Source organism: Falco peregrinus, chromosome 7, assembly GCF_023634155.1.
Source record: "Falco peregrinus isolate bFalPer1 chromosome 7, bFalPer1.pri, whole genome shotgun sequence".
Lineage (NCBI taxonomy): Eukaryota > Metazoa > Chordata > Aves > Falconiformes > Falconidae > Falco > Falco peregrinus.
In genome coordinates, this window is record NC_073727.1 from 21,444,718 (window position 1) to 21,465,363 (window position 20,646).

A 20,646-nucleotide genomic window follows, 5' to 3' on the forward strand; every position below is an offset into this window, starting at 1 on the left:
AAAAAACATACAAATATTTTTTGGTAAATCAACAAGTTAAAAAAACCCAAACAACCCCTAAGCCCACCTCTTTTTAACCTAAAGTAGAAAATATGTGGTAAGTACATGCAGTCAAAGGAAATATTGCTTGTTATAATGAAAAATCTGTTTACCATCATCTTATTTGGGTCTCTTTCTGCACTTAGGAGAATAAAAGCAGAGGCCTATACTAAGATGGTTTTTAATGAAAAAATCAGGTGTCAGCTTTGAAGTCTTTCAAGGGTCATACTTGAACAACCACAAAGTAATAACAGCAATTAGTGACATATCCTTTAACATTTTGTTCACCGTTATCAAAAATAGCTTGGCTTGTAACAACATGGGAAGTAATATGCTATAAACCATGGCAGGGGTAGGGCAAAAATGCTGATGCTAGGTGTACCTGTCAGGTATGGCAAGAATTTTCATTTTGATGATATTCAGAATTGACTATCATCTTGCTTCTTTCTTCATTCCAGCAGTGCATTAATATGAAACTCTCAGCATCTATTAACAGGTTTCCATCATCTTATTTTCAGAAGCAGTGGTTGGTTATCCTTAAGTACTGAATTATTTAAACTGAACAAATTGTACCTTTCTGGTCAATTATGAAGCTAAAGTTTAACAGTTTGTCTCTTTTTAGCCAAAGTTACCACTGATGCTCGGAATTTAAATCGTGTTTATAATTCCCTACCTTGAAGAGAAGCAAAGATGGAGGCAGGATGTGGGAGAGGTGAGTGTGTAGCACACTCACGGATAGTAAAACATTAACAGCAAAACACACTGACAGCAAAACATTGCTTTTCTGTGGTGTTGTAAGCACTCTGAATATGTGCTCAAAATAACAGATACTAAATTGGTCCATATTTAACATATCTGCCTCACTAACCCCCTTCCCATTTAGGAGTTTTGTCTAGCAACTGAAATATCCGACTGCAAAATCTTCTATTTTAGAAATTTCTTGCAAAGTTTTAACACTGTTTTTGGTATTACTTTCACATCCTTCATTTGAAAGCCAGATATTCTGGATCACTCTTGTACGACTGGGTAGGTGGCAGGGGAACAGAGGCTGTACAACTAGCAGAATTTCTGATCTACTCAAATGACTTTAATTGTTTTTTCCTTTAAGATAAGTTATTCAAGTGTTAAAATGAAACAGCTTGCAGCTTATTAACAGAGATTGCATACTGCTTGGAATAATTTCTTTCTCTGTTTAAAGACACCTGTCATATAACTGAATACACTAAGCATTTCTACTTAAACACTGTAAATATAAATGTCATTGTAAACATTGTAAATATCAATGTCAATATTTTGTGGCTAAATTATATTTAAGGAAAGTGGCAACGATGCTAAATGAACAATGACAGCTGCTCTGGATACAGAGGCTAGCTAAGGAGACTAAGGTAAGTTAAGAAGTGCCATTGTAGCTGAGAATTGCATCTGGGATCTGTGATTACTCAGCTGATAGTCAACTGCCTTACAGTGATGCCGTTGGTCATAATGACTTGGTGGATGGGGGCTGAAACTTCCGGAGTACTCAGGGTGAGCTACATGGCTCAAATTTATCCACTCTTAAAAGATTGTTTTTAATTTTTCTATCAGTGCTTCACAGACTATGACATTTTCTTGAGCGCCTTCATATGGGAAATTGAAGGTCGGTACACAAATGTATATGGCCCTCTAAGCAGAATGACATTCGTCTTAGACTTGAAAGTTTATGTAATGTAAATCCAAAACATTCTTAGCCAGACAAATACAAGTCTTATTCTGCAATGATGCTTTGAGGAAGGAAACAGGTATTTGAAAGAAATGAAATATGTAAGACTAAAATACTTCAAACTATTAACTGCAGTTACATCAAAAAGCAGAGTTAAGGCTGATTGGGTTTTGTATCTATTTTTGCACCGGAATTTATTGTATATAGTATTCCAATATAAAATAATCAAAATATCCCCACTCTTGTCTTCACTGTATGCTAATATAAGTTATGTTGTCTAGGACTAGACTTCAGTTAGAAATATGATTTTAGATCCACAGGTCTATTAAAATCATTAGAATGCTGCCTAATTACAGCTGTTTAGGACTACAAAGTTTATATGACAAATATTTGTAGATAATAATATACAAAAATGTATGCATTTTACCCATTCTCCTGAAAAATATGAATTCATAATAGATCTTTTTTATACATGCTTCAAACATAGGAAGCCTTCCAGTATGTAATATTATATTATCATCCACATGTGACTTGAGATAATACTAATACAAGTAAAATATTTTTCCAGATGTTAAAACATGCTATGTACTATAATTTTCATGGTTTTATACAAATCATGATTACGATGCTTCAATTCTATACTCCAGAAGCAACAACTAACTTGAAAAGTTGAAATTTGTCTGAAGTTTTGCAGAGGGTTTTAAGGTCACTACCTTTTGTATGTTATATATTGGTAAAACAGGTACCTACGGAACCTTTGCCCTTCAGAGATCTAGTCCAAGATCACTTTTTAGAAATGTATTAATCTGAAGGAGGAGTTCTTAAATCAGACTCATACAGCTCATACAGACTCATACATCTGTATAGTTTCAGCCTACAGACACCCCCCCCCTTCCCCCACCTTGTACTTTATCTGATGTAGTAAATAAGATGTAATTAATCCTATTCAGGAGGCACCACTCCTTTTATACTGCCCTCTGCATCCCCTTTCCCTTCACTTTTTTACAAGCATATTCAGCTCCCACTTCCATATGCTCTGCTACCCCCTACGAGAGACTAATGCTTCATTCTCCCATCATCATAAAGGTCTCACTGATGTATGCAAATTATGACCTTCCTAGCTGCTTTGTAAGATTCCTATCCCTGTATTCATCTGTTAGCCTCCATAGTAACATTACTGGTATGATTAAAACCAGGGAAAGGACAAGTCACTTACTGTCTGCATTTAGTGGAGTGCAACCCTTGGGTTCTTACTGACTTTTTTTTTTTTTTAATAGTATTACAGAGATAAAAGCAGTTATGGAATGTGATACAAGCAATGTAAACTTGGTAGGGCATAATGCAACATGTTCAGAACTTGCTGAGTCCCAATATCCAATTTATTTTCAAATTGATAATTAATAAATTGATATTCTCTACTATGCTAGTGAATGGTAAATACAATAAAACATTTTTGATAAAAATCTCTTGGCAAGAAATCACAGTTTCCTAACATAAACAATGTCTTAAAGACAGCATTTGTTCCAAATCTTACAGAAATCTACCAAACCTGTGAAAAATATAGCAGCATCTCTCTCATAATGTATCTCCCCTCTTTAGAATTTAAAATCAGTTTCAAAGTAGTAATGTAAAATTTTGTCAATAATTAAAATTTTTTGAGTGCATTCACAAGAATCCTTTTCAACAGCAACAGTTATTCCCAGTAACTTTCTCCTGAACTTTTAGCCCCATAAGGTTAGCATTCAGGAAGCTCAGCTGCTGTCTAACAAACTTAATTAATCAAAAAGTCATTTCCGAGCTGTAACTATGAGTAAAAGTGCTTCAAGTGTGCTAGCAAGCCTACAAGTTAATCAAAATGCTAATGCAGTACAAATTAAAGTTGTGATTAACATTTCACAGTAGCTGCTTAAGTGAATTGATCACACAAATGGGTTAAGCATTACTCATTTCCTCCAGCCCCAACTGGGAAAAGGTTTGTCATGGGTGGGGGAGGGATTATATATAAACAGCACCAAATCATCATTAAACTGTCACCAAGATGCTTCCATACACCAGTTCACCAGTTATCCACAGCAAGCAAAAACCCCAACACCACCGCCACAAAGGTAACCCTCCCTTCTCCCACATACACACCTATAAAACACAAGCGGGCAGCAAGTAATTCCACCCCAACATGTCTGGGTACTTTCATTACAAAGCTCTTCATTGCTGTTTAGTATCTATAAATAAGCATTACTGGTCAGTATATGCACTACAAGTTTTTTGATTATTCTATTACTCCCACCCTCCTAATGTGAAATAATAGCCATCCGACCATGAAAACAGCCAGTATTTAAGGAACATTGCAAACATGGTGCTACGGCTGGACTGTTACTCCATACACAAAGAATACATGTAGTACCTAAAGAGATATGGCCTCTGCTCTTCGCTGGTTTCTGAATAATCCTCTGCGTTCTCAAGTTAATTGGATTCTCTTCTCTCCCTTCAGTAAAGCTGCCCATTTTTTTATAGTTGCCAATGCATCTGTTAAACAAAACAATTATCTCTTTCCCTGGGCACCTCTGGGCAAATCTTACAGACACAACTGTAAAACAGGCCATTCCTGTAACTGCTACCACCTTGCAGCAAGTGATCGGCACACCTGCGCTAGCAACGGACAACGTAAGAGCTCAGAACACACTTAAGATCTTTTCCATTTCCTCACGGGCAGGAAAAGAAATAACCCAAGAGGTATGGCTCCCCGAGGCAACAGTTTTAGTGGCTGTTACGAACTGAGGAGGTTTAGGGAGGACAGGAAGTCCAGAGCTGAGGGACGCTCTCATTCTTTTAGTCCAGAAACCACAGCTCGGGCACCTCTGCTGTTTGCAGCTGTGTGGATATGGCCAGAACATACCTTCCGTGTGGGAAACAGTAGATACAGCTCCCACCATCAGTCAGAACAGTCTGCAGTTTAGTAGAGCAAGTGTTTTGCACATAAGCTAGCTCTGGAAAGGTGGCTGAATGGGGCAGCATATTTGACCACTCTGAACTTGTACCACAAAACTGATTTTTATAAGCAGAACTGTAGCAAAAGCTGCAATTTAAACAACGTCTTTAACTATTTTAGAATGGGTAAAGCGGTATTACACACATGATCGTTCAGCTAAGGAAATGCAGTGCTTAACCCAAAGAGTTTTTTCTTTTCTGTCAAAATTAGATGCTCCAGAGGAGTAACATGATGGGGAACAGCAGGCCACCAGTGACAGCATTACAGGGTCCTCATTTTGGGGGAGTGTATGTTTCCTCTGCAAACTAGTCTTTATTCTGCAGTTTGGAATCTGACTTCATGTCCATCTTCTCTCAGTGCACAGCTACCCCACTGAGATGCATTTAACACATCCATAGGTAAACACTTCTCAAAGGTTAAGGCTGAGCTCCATGGCAGTTCTACTCCTGGCAATATTAAAATATTTTATCAACGATTATACTACAAGTGGAGGCTTGTGGCCAATCCCAATGCAAAGCCAGCAACTGTCACATTATTTCCAAGAACAGACTGCCCTGCTGAATGTGAGACTGACAGTATTACTGCCTCAATTATCCATTTCAATTAATGCAAATATAGGCAATAGTCTTAGATCAGCAGAGTAAGAACTGATCGCTGAATACACAGTCACAAAATATAAGGCTTGAAAAAAGAAGTAAAAAAGAGATTAGATTTATTCTGTTTCACATATTCTTAAATCAGAGATGGGAAAAATAGGAAAAAAAGGTGGGGTGCTGTCTTTACAATAATAATTATATTCTATAAAAATATTAGACAAATAATTTCATTAGAGGTTTTATTCTTTGATGTTCTTCTGCAAGAAGTGGACAAGTGATTTTGGGCAGCTACTGGACTGCTTGGTACCATCTTACTGACATCTCTGTCTTTTCTCGGTAAAAACAACGCAGAGTGCTAGGCTTGAAGAGAACATGTAGTCTACTGTAATAGTATTAAAGGTAAGAGAGGCAAATAAAAATTAAGGGCCTTGACCAAGGTCACATAGGAAGTCATGGCAGATTTTTTTGAGCCATGGGAACCTTCAGTGCTTTATCTATGACAGCCTGCCACTGATAAACTTGTTAGTTTTTGACTTGAGCTTTTCAATGTAGAGCAGGGACATTCGTTCAGTCTAGTCAATGCCTCAGTGGCCATTCATTACAGAGATGGGTGTGGGAGCAGATAGGCGTTCACCTTCCAGAAGGTTACTTATTGTTAGTCCCCATATTTCTGCAGTAAAAGGGAAAGAATTCTGTATTTCACTCTGGGTATACAGATACTAAATTTTTTCTTGCTATAAGCTCCATCTATATCTAACAAATGCTAACTATAGGAAAACTGTAACAGAATATATTTCTTCCATTTTCTATGTTAACAATCACATTCCTCTATTGAGCAGCACCATGATACGACTCCTCACATTCTGTTAGATGCTTATGACTTCTATCTTTCATCATGAGTATAAATGAACTGAGTTCTGACATAACACAAAACTTCTAAGACACTTCAGGAAAATTAAAGAGTGGTTGCCTATTTTTTTTTTATTAGAAGAGAGTGAAATCTCACCTGAAATCCATCAGCTACATTTATCTATGTGATGCTGTTAACACAGTTTTCTGACTGACTGCTAACACCACACAGCCTAAAGCCACCAGCAATGAAAACGGCCCAGAGGATATCGGAGGAATGAATGGGAGGACACAACAGGTGGGGTGCAAGAGGAACCATTGGAGACAAGGCTGATTCAGGTGAAAGACAGCTCAGGAGAGTGGAGAAGTTTAATAGTCTGTGATGGAAAGGCACAGTTTTTTTTTAACTTGCTTACATATCATGGCTCGCGATGGCAAATCTGCCCTGCAGAGGACCTGGGACGGAGGCCTGCTGTACATACCCAGATACAACCACAAGCCCTTTGAAAGATCTTGCTTTCTTGTAACAAAGAAGCACTGATGATATGAAAAGTCTGTCGTTCACATACTCGTCAGCAAAAATAAGTTTATGTTCAGGTCACAATTTGAAGGTTAGCTATACAACCTTAACAGCTAAAGTACTTTGTAAGTAAATAAACAAAAGTTCAACATAACTCAGAAAAACCAATTCCCATCTCACTGCTGAATTTTACGTTTGGTGGTGCATGAGCATGTGTTCACACACACAGAACACCACCCACTGAAATGTTTATCAGTGGACCCTTCTATGGTTCAGTTCCTTTTCCCAAAACATCTTTTTTTCCACCTCTGATGACCCAGAGTTCATCAGCAGGTCAGTGCTAAGGAAAAGGTAACAACCAGTATGGAAAGTGTAACCCTGTCTATTGCTTAGATTCTGGGAACTTTAACCTCCATTTGGAAAGCGTGACTAATAAGATGGAACAAATATGCTCCCAAGAGATGTAAACCATGTGCCAACTTCAAAATAAAAAAATGCTTGCATGTTTTTTCTTCTTTTTTTGTTGTTTTTGTTTTCTTGTTAAGGAGGAACTTTTTTTTCTTTAAGACGACAGTATATGTTACATTATGTAGTAGTTAACTGAAGGCCAGAGTGCCAAGGCCGAGTATGAAAGAGTAGTATTCTGAATTCTACTTTGGTTTAAAGGCACTGTTGAATATTTTAAGGTTTTTTCTTCTGAGTGCTTATTGTTTCTGAAATACCTATTATGCAGTAATAGGATTTGAGAATAAATTTCTTAGCAAAGCAGGATAAATATTGAGCAAAATAATTATTGAAAAGAATCTTTAATTTAAATTTTCTTCCAAATATGTAATTACCTCCCAAAACGTTAATTCCACAAATGTCTAAATGAACTTTAGGTATGTGATTTCTTTGAAACAAAGGTGAATTTTCTCATGTGACACTGTTCTTTGTTAATAACTGAGCATTACGAATAACCACTGTTCATACATTGAAGCTTTCAGCACCATGATTTTATTGATTTGAAATAACTGGAGTATGCAGAGTGCATTCAAGCACTGCTGGTTGCCAAGTTAAAGACTGCACAGCAATAACATCTGTGGCGTTACTTGCTTCTTACTATTCTTAGTTTTAGTTTGCTTTTTTTGATACTAGCATTAAAAGCTTGTAGTTTTTGCTAGTGTAAGGTCAAGACTCATCCAAATCACTGGACACTGAATTGCCCAGGTATTTTGTCTGTCTAGAGCATTGATTAATAATGTCCCGTAGAGTGGTTTTACAAACTGGTAGGCTTGACACAATGATGTTTGAGGTTGCCATATTGCAACAGGCTTCAAACAAAACCAAAGCCTCATTCTGCTGGTTGACACACAGATCACTGAAGATATTAAAATCCGAACAAACAAAAGCAAGGAAAAAAAGTAGGATGCAAGAATGATTGTCCCTATTTTACAGATACTGAACTGAGGAAGACAAGAACAGTTGAAGACTACCTGATCTTCAAGAAGCTATGTATGAGTCCTTGTCCAGTTCTGCTAAAGAGAGTATCATTCCCTTCTCACAGAACCAGGGGATGGGTGTTCCCTGCATCAGCTAGGTCTCACCCTTCCTGCTGTAATGGTAACTGCGTTTTCCAGATATTGCAGCACTCTATTCCAAACTCAAATCGCTGCTTTAAAATTCTTTTGAGGCGTGCAGCCGTGCATGTGATCGCTTGTTACTAGTACTCCATAGTCAGTTTAGTTTCTGTGGGTTCTGACAATGGTGCAACCATAAAAGTCACAAGCCTCCAGACCAAGTTGAAAAACTGTGTTTAGAAGTGTGTTCTTTGACTCTGTGGTAATTGGGAAATAGTAGACATATCTTTTCACAAGCCTGAGAAAAATGCTGTATCTCATCCAAAATCACATTTCAAGACATATTTTATTTATGCTTGGCAGTGACTACAGCACTTTTGGGTGCTGTAAAAATAAAAGTACCCATGGGAGACAGGTTCTTGGGGGATCAGCATAACAATCTGCAGGGAGCACACTCATGCAGGAATGACTTAAAACATTCCACAATACAGAGATAGAAAGCTCTTGCATATGAAAGAAGGTGAGCCCTATGGCAACAGATGCCTTCAACCAGAGTACCACAGTTTTTACCATGTTTGTTTACCTCCAGTTCTGTAGAGTGGGTATCTTTATGGGCATCTAGATCCTTCCTAAACATACCGTGGTATCATACTGTGTGGTACCAGTCCTCCACAGGACTGCACGAAATCTTCAGGTTCTTCTATATTTAAAATATTACAACACACTAACAATAAGTAGTAAACCAACAGGAGTTAAATACTGAAATGCATTACTATACCTGACATATTCTAATTGCCTGGTCCAGCACTGTCTTTGTATCAGTTGCATAATCTGGGCAAGGCAGCATGGCATGACTGAAGTGGGCTTGCAGCAGGAGATGTGTTTTTGTGTGTGAACTGTCAAATGAATGGGGATTGACTTCAATTGGAAGATGCTTTGCCAGTTCACTGTTCATCTGATCTTCATTGTGTCTTACAGGTAGATCTGTGTACTCATCAGCATTCTTGAAAAGAAATAAAAATAAAAAATTAACTATTGTACTTAACTTCAGAATAATTACTATTCCTTACTGAGACATTAAAAGTATATGCATTTAAATTACTACAGTTAGATTTCTTTGTTAAAATAGCAATTTTACTGTCTGGAAAGTGTACTTATTTATCAAAGTGATACGTGTGGGAAAACAAAAGCTAGTAAAATATTCACAAATATTCACAAAATTATAGGTTTTAAATTTTTTTTCACATAGATGATTTCATCATTAGAAAAGAAGAAAATAAAAGCAGTGAAACAAATACATTCATTGGATGGACTCAGTATTTTGAGATGACCTACAGATTGGTTGGCTTTCAAAAACATTGTGAAGTTAGCCAGTTAGCCATAAAGAAGTCAATAATTCACATTTTCAGTTTTCAAGGTATCTACTTTTCTCTCTGTATTCAAAACACAGTGAGTTTGAAATAGCTCTGGTAAGGTTCTTTTAAAATATATCTTCAATATTTTGAGCAGTCAGTGTCTAAGCAACAGATGATCAGCAATCAAAGCAAAGAGCAAAATTGTAGGCAGGTGCTTAAAACTATCCTCTGTGCTCCAGAGTGGGCCAGTACCATTCATGCAAAAATGAAAGCTGTCTAAGAACTTTCTCACTGTTGCAAGAAGGAGCTGCACAACATCAGGTAATCTAAATGTAGTTATGAGTAGCAACACCCTTGGGGCTGAGAGGAAGAAGTATGACTGTTCTAGCAGCCAGAGCAGAGATGTTAATTCTCCTGCTAGGGAAATCCACTGTTTCTGAAAGAAAAAATATTCAACAGAAGCATCCTAAGAACTGTAACTTAGGTTGAAGAGTCAGTTCTATGACTTAATTGGTAACTTTTTGTCCACAAAATCCTATTGTGAATGTATGCATACATATTGTTTGGAATGATCTTTATAAAGTATAAAACTTGCAAGTGAAGTAAGAATTTTATAATATGTGATCTTTTCCCTCAGTAATTTAAGACAGTGTATTTCTTTTGCCATAAAATAAAAAGTCATTTTGGTAACCCAAAGGGCAATGTCTTTCAAACTATGGGCTTAGCAGAGACCACTAAATTAAAGTGTTCATGGTTTTATATTCCTCTTAAACTATAGATTTGTTATTATGCATTTTAGTCTTCAATCTCCATTCAGACTTCCTGCAAATCCGTATTAAAGAAATATGCACAACAGTAATCAATGCAGAGTGAGGTAAAAGAAAAATAGCAATCTTAGAACACCTGATAGAACTATCTAATTGACTTCAACGTACCCTATCTGCTCATTATTTAATATCCTAACCCACAGAACACACAAATTTTTTGACAATTCCTAAAAACAGTTAGATAGTTGTTTTTCAACCCCCTTGAAAACTGACAGCACAACATTTTCTATTTTCTTTACTGGCACAGTGAAACTACACCTTTTGTGTATTATTTTGTGACATAAATGTAAAAGGAAAGGTAAGTATTAGACAATTTAAGCTTTAGAAAGAATATCAGAATGTCATCAATTTATATCATATCTCAACTGCAGATTAGAACTGAAGATTGACTAAAGACAACTGCGGCTTAATCCTGGATGTCTCTGCTAGATCTCTTGTGAAAACTGGTCATTTATTCTCTGAACCTAAGGTCACAATCTTTTTAAGCCCTATAGAAGGCTGCATGTTTGCTTCACTCTTTTTATTTAACTGGCTTCTCCTTCAAAGATATTTTAAGGAATATTTACCAAGGAGATTTTTTTAACTTAGTTTCGCTTTGCAGTTAAAAGTAGCAGAAAGAAGAAAGATCAGCCAAGTTACTCCAGACCAATTGGTACTCCTGAAAATGCATTTTCCTTAATTCTTCCCCAGCATGTTTTATTTATCTCCAAAACACTCCTCTTATTTTAAACAACCTGCCTACTTAATTTCCTGTTTGTGATCATTGACTGTAAGTAAGTGAGATTCATTTTCTTATCTGCATCATGTAGGTAATTAAAGGAAATTGAGAATGGGTAGTGAAGCTTTTATACAACTGAGAATGAAGCTGAATGGAGGGCACTGAGGTCAGCAGAGTCCATTATATTTTTATGTGAGAGGCCAGTATGTCTGCCCTGTCCTTGTTTGCTTAGTGTAGGCTGGACTGACTACTAACTGCAAATCTGTTTCTCTGATTTGCCCAGCTGTCCTTGAATAAAGACATCTTCCATTGCAAAATGTTAAATGACAGTGATTGACAACTCTGTGATGAACTCTGCTTGTAACCCCCTGCTACTGTTTTCAGGTTGCAGAAGAAAAGACAGAATAAAGAAACATCCTTTGTAATCACCTCAAATGGGCCCTGCTGTTCACTCAATATTTTTTCATTTTAGTTTTCCTTTTCATTGTGAATCTCAATCTGTTCTGCAAAGGCTATAGCTTCAACTGTTCCACAAAACATATAATATATACTATTTTAGTACATTCTATCTGAATACTGTTCTTACTTCCATGGGTGAGGAAACAGATCATATTACGTATCAATCATTAATCTTCATTCTAAAGTCAAGAAACTTAATATGAACTTTATAGTTAAACCACAAAACACTGCTGTGCATTTTTCACTTTTTCTTCTGCTAAATCAGGACTATTGCAGCCCATGTGCAAATAATATGTTTACAAGCACCTACACAGTTAAGCATAACTTGGAGTATACCAGGAGATAACTAGGAATTTTAGCTATGGGTTCTGCAATCATGCATTTGGTAGTCATGACACATCTCTTCTATAGGTCTGTAATGGACTTTCCCAATAATGTCTTCTTTTGGGCATTAGAGACTGCTGCATCATTTTGAGGGTGCAAACCTACATTTTGACCTGTTTGTGATGCAGGGTCATATAGGAAACAGCCACTTGCTTTGCCAGTGAGAAAAGTCAAATGTAGACTTGCATAAACTCGTTAGTTACATTTTACAAGGCCAATGGGCTATTCTAATAATTTAATTCTGTTTCCTGCATAACAGCAATCACAGAATCATCTTGGAGTTCTGTCTGCAACACTGTGTTCCAGATATGCAGCTTATCATCACCCTTTATTTGAATTCCTAGCATTGTTCTAAAAGTAAAGAACTCATTCCATTTTAAAATGTATCTTTTGCATTTTTCTGGTACTATGAGGCATTTGAGGAGTCAGACTGAACTAAAATTTAAATAAAGTATCCAACATGGTGAGTACTATGCTCCACAGTGTTCACAGGGTTAAGAAAAAAAATCAGATTTTCTTTCTACCCACAAAATGTGTAAGTTTAGCTGAAATTACTGATTTATAGTGAGAGCTGAACTATAAACTTATACCATATGTAAACTTTCTGAAATATTTTAAATCTCAAGTAACTACACCTCATCATCTGTCTACAACAGAGAAGAGGATACTTGTGGAGCATAGGCAGAAAAGGGATCAAGGTGAGCAACTACAGTAAACTTGAATATTTTAAGTTCAGTTCAGTCATGGGAACGGTAAAACTTGTAAAGTTAATGAATTCTAGACTATAAAGAGCAGTTGATTAATTTGTAACAATGAGGGTCTAAACCAAACCAAAAATAGTTTCTCACATTCCAGAGTTGAAGCAGTAGTCTTTTCTTTAGCCATGCTGTTACTGAAACTACCTTAGAATTGACTGCCTGTAAGTTCCTTTTCTTTATACATGTACAATGAACCCAAACACACCATATTCTCAACTTTGATAAACCTGCAACTTGTTTTGCTCTTTTTCAAGTTTCTGATGTAGAAAGAAACAAGGAAAAAGCGTTCTTAGGAAATTTGATACCAAAACTAACAGTTAAGCCGAAGTATTAAAAAAAAAATCTTGCAGTAAACTACTACTAAAAGTAACTACCAGAATAATAAAAAAGGAGAAAAGATGAAGATCATTTTTAGCTAATACAGTAATTGCATCCTCTTTACCTGAACCTTGGCTTAAATTACATAAAATTCTGGTAGTCTAAGTACTGCAGAAATCATACATTTGTGCATAGAATGATAAATAAAAAATAAGCTGCAATAAATAAATGTGGGTGGTTTTTTACAGCCTTTCTGCAGTTAACACTAATCACACATTATGAAGTAAATTTTAGTTCTCTGCTATGAGAAGTTCAAAGGTATGCCAATATGCAATTTATTTTCCCAAGTGAAACCAGCATATTTTGATCTTTAAGTAACTGGATAGGCAAATATAAGCTCAACAATAATATTATTATATAATTGGCTTTTCCTTTTGTTCCATTGTACAAAGTGCTACGGAGTATTTTAGTGCAGTGTCCTGACCTGCCACTTCCACATAGTGCTACAGTGTATAGGAAGTAGCTGGACTGCAATCTTTAAAGCAGTTTGTAACTGTCCTCATTTGGGTGATATCTATGGTATCCTTACTATAGGATAGAGAAAAGTAGCATGTTCAAAACAGAGAAATAACAAGCACTGATAGTTTGTGAGTAGCTAGGTAGCTGAATAATGTCTTATAACAGATTCACAAACTCTGAATTTTTCTTTGAGGATACTTGAACTTCTGTACTTAAAAACATCTGAAATTATTTCGGTTTTTCATATATACATATATGTACATGTCTCCATTCACATGCTGACAAAAGTCTCCTTTGATTCTGTTAACTGCATTATAAGGAAAATAAAAAAAATAGCTTAACTGAAGTTCTCAAGTTAATCTTCCTTTGCCCATGCTCTTCCCAAGAGCACAGAGCATATAATGTGACATAATAATGACACAGGTATATATTACGAAAATAATTTAAATTAACCAACATATTTATACTGTATTTTATCATCACATTTTCAAGTGTGAATTTGATTTATAAGCAAAGACATTAAATTTATACAGATGCATCCTGGCAGGCAGCTGGAACACAATCAAGCTTACATTTACTCAGAAAACAAATAATTGTGAGAAAACATGTGCTTTAAAAAAAAAAAATGGTAAAAAGAAAAAAAAGCCCAAACTGCCCACATATTAAAAGTTGTTTTTCAGTCATACCAAAAAGTAAAGTAGATAGCAAAATGGAATTGGAGAAGTACTTGCTAGAATTACTGCTCTGAAAATTGTATCTGTGTTAGGTATTCCATTATAAACTCCTATTTTGAGGAGTTTACTGGTAGCTTATAAATGTATATGCTTTGGTCTCAGTTTTACAGGACATAATTCAAACTTCCAGAGTTTTAAATGTTTGGGTGTTTTTTTACTCTTAGATATAAAAGATCTAGGATATTCCAGTTAAAGACAGTTCTAAACATATGTTACTAGTTATAAATTTTAAGAACAAACACGATGCATGTGTTCAAGATTCATATTATAGACAAAAAGAAAAAAAAAAGTAATTTCTACCAGCTTATTGAAGCTGCTACGTAACACAGGGCTATTTATATTGGAAGCCACCTTTTAGACAGCAGACACTGGCACAAGGCCTCCTCACCCTGTTTTATACTTGTAAAAATATACTTTTAAGACAAACTTTGCAGAAGTGACATTCCAAATTGTTAGGGCAGCCTGGCAGGCTCCTCTATGCAACAGAGCAGGCTGAGGTTTTGTAGGGATCTTGAAAAGGGGCTAACATGATGCAGAAGAAGAAAACAGAAATTGTCAGGCAAGATTAGAATACATTTCCTGCATGATACTGTAATTCATCACAGAGACCATTTCTAAATAAGCTCCTTGCCTTCATATACCATGCACCATCGCTCCTTGTCAACTGCATGTGTATGGCAGCGCCACCAAAGGGCACCCGGCGTATCAGAGCCAGCCCTGCAGCCCAGTCCTTTCCCACGGGGGCTTCCCCGCAGCCCCCTGCCAGGGTGGGTGGCTGGCAGGGAGCCAGGGCAGGCAGGGCAGGGCAAGGCAGGACGCAAAGCCCCTGCCGGGCACAGGGTCAGAGCGCGGCCCCCGGGCACCGGCTGTCCTTGGCTGCCGAGAAGGGATTCTCTCTCTGGCACTGGTGCTGCGCCTGCCCTGGCTCTCCGCTCCTGCTTGGGTAACAGGAAAATGATCTTGCCGCTTCCCTGGTACTCCATCAGCGCACTCTCCACTCTCTACTTTTGGAAAAATGACAGGAGGAAACCAGATAGGTGTAGGGTGGAAAGCAACATCCAAGGGATAAGGGCTGCTCAGTATCTTCTTGAAACAAATACTAACTCTTTTTATTAGTTAATTAGTGGTTAATGCATTTCCAGAGATAAAAGATACGTCTCAAAAAAAGAAATACAGAATTCAAATTGTAAAGTTAATCCAATAAACTAGGTAGGAGCAAAATAGTGAGGCTGGGCTACCCTGGGCTCTGTCTCTAGATTTAAGACTTATCAGAGCAGGAACTGGAAGTTTCCAGTTCAGCATGAGAAACTGAAGAGATGAAGTTGTAAAACTCAGTAACATGCAAGTATGTAAATCTATTATCTTTTAAAAATTAATTTATAACTATCTTTCAGGATTTAAAATGGGCGCATTTCAGTAATGGGACCTACAAACGTAGTTTATAAGACCATGAAAGTTAAAAGCTCTTATAGTACTCACATTAGTGATCAGAGAAATCATACATAACTGTATTCTCAGACTTACAACTTTAAACAGACAAGTGTTTGATTTTCACTTTTAAATAGCTGCATATGATAAAGACCACACATTTTACAATTATAGACATCATAAAAAGTACAAGCTAGGGCAATGAAACAGTTGAGTGATCACTTAAAAACACCCTGAAGGGTTTAGATTTCACAAGTTCACCTCTTACTTAAAACATCCAAACTACAAACTACTGATGACATTCCTGATGACCAGGGGTCAGGAGTCTGAAAGACCTTTGCCACTGTGCACAGAGCAATAGGAGGTCAGCAATATTAGCTACCAGTAGCAGAGAGTGACCTGGCAGATCTGGGAACTTCTAAAGTACAAAGTTAAATTACAGACCTCTGCTTCAGCATAGAGTTGCTAAAAGAAAATGCAAGCATGCTAGCACATATAAGAGGGAGGATTATATAAAATAACAATAATTTGACATGGGAAAAAAGTTCTTAGGACTTCTATACTAACTTGAAAGTCGATTTCCCTCCCCCCCCCCCCCCCCCCAAGTTTCTTAAGCATATCAGAGAAGCTAGGTATCAGTGTACAGAAATATACAGTAATAGATAATACAGTCATTATAATTGGTTTACCAAATAGCAAAAAACATACTTATAGAACCATTCTGTTTCAGAATAATTTCCTTTTAAAATTGCATGCATTCCTGAAATACATCGAACCAAGGAATGAATTCATGATTTTAAGTCTTAACTCTCACAATCCATACTTCATAAAGTTTATGATTACAATTATAACTCAGTGCTTCATTTTCCTCCCAAATGTGTAAGTACTTTCACAGTATTAAGCTTATACAACTTTCATAGAGGTGGCTTTAGTTCACTCTCAGTTTTTTAAGTTAAATTATTGATTGTAAGCAAGCTGGTAACACTTGCCCCGTCAGTTTAAGGAAAAATAAATGCAAAAGAAGACTAAAGTAGGACAAAAATTAGAGAAAACATCTGAAACTGGTATGGCATACACATTCTTCACCTACAGCAAGTTACTCTGACCATAGCAAATAAATATAAATGGAATGTCATAAATTCCATTAAAAAAGTGAATTATAGTGAGAGAATTACTACATTTTATCACTGGAAATGGGATTGTTGAGATTTTTGCCTCTCCAAGATGCCAGACTTTTCCCATTACTTTTCATGAGAATGCTTTGAACCTGCCCATTCTGAATACATTATCATCACCCCATTTTTAAAATCTCAAGACCTAGATGGGGCAGTGACCCACAACTTTCTTCCCTTGTAATCTCTGGTGACATTACAGGAAAGATGTAAACCTGACTTTTTGTGGCCGTACTGAAACTAACTGTATTGCACTAACACAGAAAAGCTTTTCAGTGTGTGAACTCAGTAATGTGCTAACACAAAACTGGGGTAATCTCTGGGTGTGCATTCAAAAGTCTGATTGCCATGAGAAATCTACTTCAGTTCTATTTGGACGTTTGTCCACAAGCTGAGCTTGGCTGAATCAGCTGGCTCAACTGCTGATTGAGATGATGATAGCAATAAAAACTGGAATAGCAAATCTTGGCACACAGCTTTCCCTGGGAAAGCGATCAGTCATTTTCCATCTTTGGCTTTGATTCTCCATTGGGATCTTCCAGTGCAGAGCCCAGACCCAGGGAAGAAGTTAACAGATCTCTGCATTAAGTTAATGATGCTTTGCATGGGAGACAGGAGTAAGCACTACTAGCTCTTTATGTGAAATGGGGCCCATACATACTGTATATGTTAATGGCAAGCTGTAAAAGCGCTGTGTGTTGAAAACCGTATTTCAGATCTGCTGACCTGTGGCAGCTCCCCTAGCGGGGAGCCACAAATGCACACTGCTGCATTTTTGTACTGGATTAAATTCCAGATCTAGACTACTGTGTGACCAGAGACAAAAGGGAATAAAAAGTTCACAGGCGTGAATACCTGTCATCATGTGGTGAAATGACTAGCAGCATCTGTTCAAGAAAGGCTCAAGCCAGAATAACAGAAGAACAATACAAACTGGCAGAAATGTATGGAAACTTGGAAGGTGCCTACATGCACAATGCCTTTTCAGCAAGCCAATGCTACTGGTCTCATTCTGAGCACTTTTAAATGAAAATAGTTTAATAATAAAAAAAACACAACTGTAAGAGGAAGTGACAGCTGCTGCAAGTAAATTTCAATAAGGGTAGCTCCCTGCTGATAAAAACTGGCATATCTCCACTCATTTCAGTGTAACTATGTGGATTAACATTGCTTGAAAATCTGACCCAATGTTTTGAAGAACTCAAGAGCTACAGGGTAATGCAGAGATGGAAGACGCTGATAATTATAAGGCTGAGGAAGAGAGGGAATCACTGAGGAAACAGAAGTCAGTAAAAGGAAAAATATTTGAAGTCTATTAAATAAATAGACTTATCTGTCAGTATTTTAGTGTGCTTGATTTGAGGAAGTTGTATCAACACTTCTGTCATGAATGACCAGAGGTCTGATACAGTGAGTAACATGGCAAAAATGCCTTGGACCACACTTGACCTTAAACAGAACATCCCATTACCTGAATGAGACATACCATGCACTACTAGGGCCTATCTAATCCTTTTTGGATAGCAAGCGATAATTTTTGTTGGTGATGTTCACTGCACACACATTTGTGAGGATACTGTAAACTCAGGTTCCTACACAAACTTCTACCATGTATTTTCTACCTGTAAATAAAGGCATTCATCTAATGTACACTATAAGAGCTGTATTAAAAAAAAAGAAGAAAAGAAGAAAGATAACTGACGATTAAGAGTTGCAGATATTTTGCCTCTGATGTAAAGTTTTAAGAACTTCTTTTAAAAGACAAAAAACCCAGAGATTTTCAGTACCAGATGTCTAGGAAGATCCCATTTGGCTTTGAGCTACTTAAATTTGCAATCATGTATTTATACATCTAACAGAGCTTCTGTTTCCCCTAGAATCTGAAAATTAACTAGCTTTGTAGCATCTTCCTTGATCTGCCACCCGTGCCCTGAGGATTAGAGACTCCACCTGAGCTTGTTTTACAAGCATAACAGAAAAAATTAATCTCTGCTGGCAGCGATCCCACTGGGATACTGATGAATAATGATATCCCTCTTTTGCTGCCCTCTCAGTCCACTAGAAAAGCCACTCTAACCCAGCAACGTGGAAACCGCTGAAACCATTCCAGCTGTGGATTAGCAGGCAGTCAAGCATCCATCTGTTCTGTGTGAATCAAGAGAAAGCAAACATGCATTCTTATAGCTAAAGAAGTATTAAAAATTAGCATCTTATATGACTGCATATAGTAAGTATTAAGACAATCATATACAAAAGAAAAATAATCATCTACACCTCATGTTGTTTACACTTGCTTGCTGTCTTAAGCAAATGATAAAGAGTTGTAATTCATCTCATTAAAATCTACAGAATAATGTGCATTCAATGATATAGTATTTTTTAGATAAATTTTCATAATATTGTAGGTATCAGTTATACCTAAAAATATTTTGCAAGTAGACATGCATATATACACTAAATAAAGTGAACATAGTAGCATGCCTTCACCTTGACAGGAGAAGGATTTGAGAGACCTGTTGTGAGAGGAATTTTAGCCATTTTCTCAACTGCAAAGGTGAAAGCAATAGACTTGAGTTATTTTCTCTTTCTGAAAACTAGCAGTTTGAACAATCTCTGCTGGCTTGCTAGTCTTTTCCATTAGAAGACAGAAAGGAAAGGCAGTGGAAAGTTGGCATGTGGGCAACCCAGTCAAACTGGTGATGTCTGATTTGACTCTTCCATAGGCAACAGGACGATGATCTACTACAAATTAAGGAAAGCTGTATTCAAGCATCATATCAGATAAAATGACTTAGAAAAGTGTGCAATTTGACAGTTTTCACGTACATTTTCAGTATTTTGCTGGATGTCTGGCTCACATTCATTAAGCTTCAGAGGTGAAGAAAATCTGCAATCATTTGTTCTCTAAAAGCAAGCTTAGTATGCTATACCACATTTACAAAAATATATTAACTTTTTCAAATGCTAAAGAAAGTTTTGGCTTTTTGATATCAAAAATCCCTCTGCAATTTCTTCTAACATAGGTATAGGTAGCATGAGCTACCTAAGTAACTGTGAAACAAAGCACATTGTCTAATATTAGACAAATAATAGGAGAGGCCAATTTCTTAAAAGTTAATTTGTGATAATATAAAACATCAACATTTAAAACAAAATTCAACCTGCTAAAGCTAGCCAGGTTAAAAAAATCAGGGGGAAAAAAAAAGAAAAGAATGAGACAAAGAAAGAATCTAAATGTAAATAGGAAAATACAAGTGTCAGATACTTCATTAAGGACTGATCAGTAATCCTCTTATGTCCTTTTTTTTTCTTCTTTAAACTACTATGCTAAAGGAACAATTTATTGGATACCAATCATGTATGATGTAATTATTTCAGCCAAACCAATCATTATCCTGAAATTTCTGTTCCAATCAGGGAACAAGCTACAAAATGCCTTCCTCTTTCTTAACAGTTTTACAAGTCTGAGCAATAACTTCTCTCCTGACAGAAAAACGTTTGTGTGTCTTTAAACAGCAGTTAGTAAGGCTGAGCTGGCGTCACTAAGTGAACTGAATTCTGTGAAAACAAATTCATCAGCAATATAATTGTAACTGTATAATTAACAGTGTAATAGTATAATTCTATCATAAGTAAAGGCAATTAACTAGAAACCAGTGAAGACAAAAGAACTGCAGGCTGCAGAGGGCCCAAATCTGCCTACTGCACTTTAATTACAAATTGGGA

The 20,646-nt window shown here is 36.7% G+C and overlaps 1 protein-coding gene across 1 annotated transcript in view; it reads right to left on the reverse strand.

Moving 5' to 3' along the window:
- Positions 1–20,646, reverse strand: part of ASCC3 (activating signal cointegrator 1 complex subunit 3) — a 280,977-nt gene that overhangs the window by 13,310 nt on the left and 247,021 nt on the right. Inside the window, exon 37 of the mRNA XM_055809674.1 lies at positions 9,027–9,251. Coding sequence (XP_055665649.1) covers positions 9,027–9,251 — 225 coding nt within the window. The remainder of the gene's footprint in view (positions 1–9,026; positions 9,252–20,646) is intronic.